This window comes from Chelonoidis abingdonii, chromosome 4 (assembly GCF_003597395.2).
Source record: "Chelonoidis abingdonii isolate Lonesome George chromosome 4, CheloAbing_2.0, whole genome shotgun sequence".
Classification (NCBI taxonomy): Eukaryota; Metazoa; Chordata; order Testudines; family Testudinidae; genus Chelonoidis; species Chelonoidis abingdonii.
The window spans coordinates 760,389-764,396 of NC_133772.1; the positions used below are offsets into that span (position 1 = coordinate 760,389).

The following is a 4,008-nucleotide window of genomic DNA, read 5'->3' on the forward strand; positions in this document are numbered from 1 at the left end:
ATCCCAGCTCTGCCGGTGCCCCTCACTCCTGCCCCGCAGCCCCTCCTAGCCCAGCCCTGCCCCCCCAGCTCTGCCAGTGCCCCTCACTCCCAACCCGCAGCCCCTGCTAGCCCAGCTCTGCCGGTTCCCCTCATTCCTGACTCGCAGCCCTTGCCAGCCCAGCCCTGCCCGTGCCCCCTCACTCCCAACCCGGTGCCCCTGCCAGCCCTGCCCCCTCAGCTGTGCCGGTGCCCCTCACTCCCGACCCGCAGCCTCTGCCAGCCCAGCCCTGCCCCCGCCCAGCCCTGCCTGTTCCCCTCACTCCTGACCCACAGCCCCTGGCAGCCCAGCCCAGCCCAGCCCCCCTCAGCTCTGCCAGTGCCCCTCACTCCCAGCCCAGCTCTGCCAGCACCCCTCACTCCTGACCCACAGCCATGCTGGGGCCCCCCACTCCTGTGGCTGTGGAGGGGTAACCGAGTGTGAGCTGGTTAATAAGTGATCTGGGCTCAGGGGCGGGGGGGAGGATTGGGGGAGTAGGGAGGCTGGGAGGGGAGCTCAACCTGGGTGGGGGAGGGGCTCGCTGGGTTTAATGACCCTCTTGTCTTTTATTCCAGTCTTTCCAAGGGAGTCAGGGGCGAGCTTATCTCTTCAACTCAGTGTGAGTAGTGGGGGGGCAGGGGGGACAGGGAATGGGACCAGCCATCTGGGTCAGCTCCCCTCAGTACCCTGAAGCACCCCCAGGGACCCAGACTGTAATGGGACCCAGGTGTCCGGGACAGCTCCCAGAGCCTGGCACGGCAATGGGACCTAGGTGTCCGGGACAGCTCCCAGAGCACAGCATGGCAATGGGACCCAGGTGTCCAGGGATTTACCCATGCAGGGTTCACAGCCTGCTGGGGAGGGGGAGAGCACCTGGGATGGGGGGGTAGGACCCAGGTGTTGACCTACCTCCCTCCCCCCCCTCAGGGTGAATGTGGGGTGTGGGCCGGCTGAGGAGCGGGTGCTGCTGACAGGGCTCCACGCAGTATCCGACATCCACTGTGAGAGCTGCAAGACCACGCTGGGCTGGAAATATGTGAGTGGGGCCCGGAGCCCCCCTGCCCCCAGAGACCTCCTGCTCCCCCAAGCCCTCCAGAGTGCCCCTGCCCCCCATCCCAGAGACCCCCCTGTTCCATCAAGCCCTCCAGAGTGCTCCTGCCCGAGACCACCTGCTCCCCCCAAGCACCCCTGCCCCCCAGGCGTTCCAGAGCACCCCTGCTCCTCCGAGCCCTCCAGAGCACTCCTGCCCCCAGAGACCCCCCTGCTCACCCCAAACCCTCCAGAGTGCCCCTGCCTGCAGGGACCCTCTGCCCCCCAGCCCTCCAGAGCGTCCCTGAGCCCCTCCATCCAGAGACCCCCAGAGCCCCTGCCCTGAGTGACACCCCATTACCCCTCCAGCCCTGCTCCCAGAGACCCTGACCCCTCCTGTGGCCTCTAGGGTCACTCTGCCACCCCTTGATCCTACCCCCATCTCCTCCCAGACCATCCCTGCCCCTGCCCAGACCTCCTGCCCCCCATACTCTTGATCCTGCACCCCCAGCCCTCCTGGCACTGGTGCATGGGTCCTGGTGGGGGGTCCCCTGATACTGACCCCGGTTCCCTCCCTCCCAGGAACAAGCCTTCGAGAGCAGCCAGAAGTACAAGGAGGGTAAATACATCATCGAGCTGAGCCACATGATCAAGGACAACGGCTGGGACTGACCCTGCCCCACAAACCCCACTGCAGCGAGGGGCGGGGCTTGCACCATCGTTCCCATGGAAACTAGCAGCAAGGCGGGGACTTGCAGGATCAGTTCTATGGCCTAACTGAGGAGGGGGTTCCCTGACACTGTTTCCATGGAGACCCATCCCAAACCTGGTCCCCCTCCAGGAGAGGTGGGGCTTCACCTCAAGGTTGCTATGGATACCACCCCACCCAGGACCACTGCCATGAAGAGGCGGGACCTTGCTGCACCCTTTCCATAGAGATGAGCACTGCCTCCTAGCTTTGCATGGGGACATTACTGAACATTAATTAATGTGTGTTCGGGGCGGGGGGAGGGGGGAGGACAGGTAATGCCCACCATTGGGGAGGGAGGGGTGGTGCTGCACTGTCCTGTGATTGGCTGAGGGGGGGGGTACTGCCCAAGGGGCGCAGGAGAGGGGAGGGGGACCCCCAGGAGATGCCGTGTTGTGTGTCCAGGGGGTTGTGTACAAAGGGGGGGGATGGGCTGTACAGTATTGAGTGTGAATCCGTTGTGTGTAAATAAAACAGCTTCAACTGTGAGGGTGCTGGTGTGGGCTCCTCCTACAGCAGGGGGTGCTGGGGGACGCTGTAGGGTAACAGGACCCCACTCCCCCCCAGATCCAAAGGCTCCTGGGGAAACAGCCCTGGTGGGGGGGTGTGGGTGGGAATCATAACCCGGGGGGGAGTGGGTCTGCAAAGGATCAGGGGAGAAGGGTCTGGCAGACCTGCAAGGGGTCCCAGGTTGGGGGCTGGCAGCCTGTGGGTCAGAAGGGCTCGGGGAGCGTCCTGTGACACCGCCCCGTTGGAGAAGGCCAAGAGGTTCAGAGATCCTCAGATAACTGGGGTGCAGGTTTCCCCCTGGCTGTAGGGGGGCCACGGAGGGACGGGGCTGGTTTCCCTTCCCTGGACGCCAGGGGCGCCCGAGCCCCGTCTTCAGCACCAGGGAGACAGTCAAACTCCCCGCCCAGCCACGGCTGCTCTAACCCACCGCCCTCCCCTTCCCAGAGCCAGGAGAACCCAGGAGTCCTGGCTCCCAGCCCCTCCTGCTCTAACCCACCGCCCCCCGCCCTTCCCAGAGCCGGGAGAACCCAGGAGTCCTGGCTCCCAGCCCCGCCTGCTCTAACCCACCGCCCTCCCCTTCCCAGAGCCAGGAGAACCCAGGAGTCCTGGCTCCCAGCCCCCGCCCCCGGCTCTAACCCACCGGTCCCCCCTTCCCAGAGCCGGGAGAACCCAGGAGTCTGGGCTCCCAGACCCCCCATCCCCTTCCCAGAGCCAGGGAGAGAACCCAGGAGTCCGGGCTCCCAGCCTCCTGCCCCCCTTGCAGCTGTCTGGCACAGCTGTGAAAACAGCTGGATGACAAACGATTCCCCCGCCCGGCCCCACAGCCTTGTAAACCGGCCAGGATCAATCAAGCCACTTTGGAATCAGGGTGTTAATTAGGCAATTAGGTGGCTTCAAGCAGGAGGAACCAGGGCTGGGCTAGTGGGGGGCTGCGGGTCAGGAATGAGGGACACTGGCGGAGGGCGGGGCAGGACTGGGGTAACAGGGGCTGCGGGTCGGGAGTGAGGGGCACCGGCGGAGGGCGGGCAGGGATGGGCTAACGGGGCTGCAAGTCGGGAGTGAGGGGCACCAGCAGGGCACGGGGGGCGGAGGGGCAGCAGGGATGGCTTTAATCCAGTTCACCCGATTCCGCAGAATCGGGCACCGCGCCTAAGGGGGCCCGGCTCAGGGGGTCTTCCGCGGCATTTCAGTGGCGGGGCGGGGGGTCCTTCGATGCTGTGGAAACCCCAGAGTGGACCTCCCGCTTCTGAGTATTCCAGTTGGGCTCTGCGGGTCATAAAACCGGTCCTGGGGGGCAGGGGCTGTGGGGCGGGAGTGAGGGGCACCGGCAGGGCTGGGCTGACAGGGGCTGTGGGGCTGGAATGAGGGGCACCGGCAGAGCTGGGGAGGCAGGGGGGCTGCGGGGCACCAGCGGAGCTTTGGGGGGGCGGGTGGTTGCAGGGCACTGGCAGAGCTGGGGGGATCTGGGGGCTGTGGGTCGGGATTGAGGGGCACTGACAGACTGAGGGGGCAGGGGGCTGCGGGTTAGGAGTGAGGGGCACTGGTAGAGCTAGGGGAGGCTGAGGGGCACCAGCCGAGCTGGGGGGGCATGGCGCTGAAGGGCACCGGCAGGGCTGGAGGGGTTGGGGGGCACCAGCGGAGCTGCGGGGGCACTGGCAGAGCTGAGGGGAACTCTGGGGCTGCAGGTCCGGAGTGAGGGGCAC

At 66.1% G+C, this 4,008-nt stretch overlaps 2 protein-coding genes across 3 annotated transcripts in view; one reads left to right on the forward strand and one right to left on the reverse strand.

Moving 5' to 3' along the window:
- YPEL3 (yippee like 3) overlaps nt 1–2,048 on the forward strand; it is a 9,248-nt gene extending 7,200 nt beyond the window's left edge. For both annotated transcript variants that reach the window (XM_032785685.2, XM_032785684.2), the window contains exons 3-5: nt 594–637; nt 946–1,054; nt 1,630–2,048. In XM_032785685.2, the coding sequence (XP_032641576.1) occupies nt 594–637; nt 946–1,054; nt 1,630–1,719 (243 nt within the window). In that variant the 3' untranslated portion in view covers nt 1,720–2,048. The remainder of the gene's footprint in view (nt 1–593; nt 638–945; nt 1,055–1,629) is intronic.
- Nucleotides 2,049–2,085: 37 nt separating this feature from the next.
- The window catches only part of ALDOA (aldolase, fructose-bisphosphate A), a 34,955-nt gene continuing 33,032 nt past the window's right edge, over nt 2,086–4,008 (reverse strand). Inside the window, exon 10 of the mRNA XM_075064748.1 lies at nt 2,086–2,103. The gene's annotated coding sequence lies outside the window, so the exon portion shown is untranslated. The remainder of the gene's footprint in view (nt 2,104–4,008) is intronic.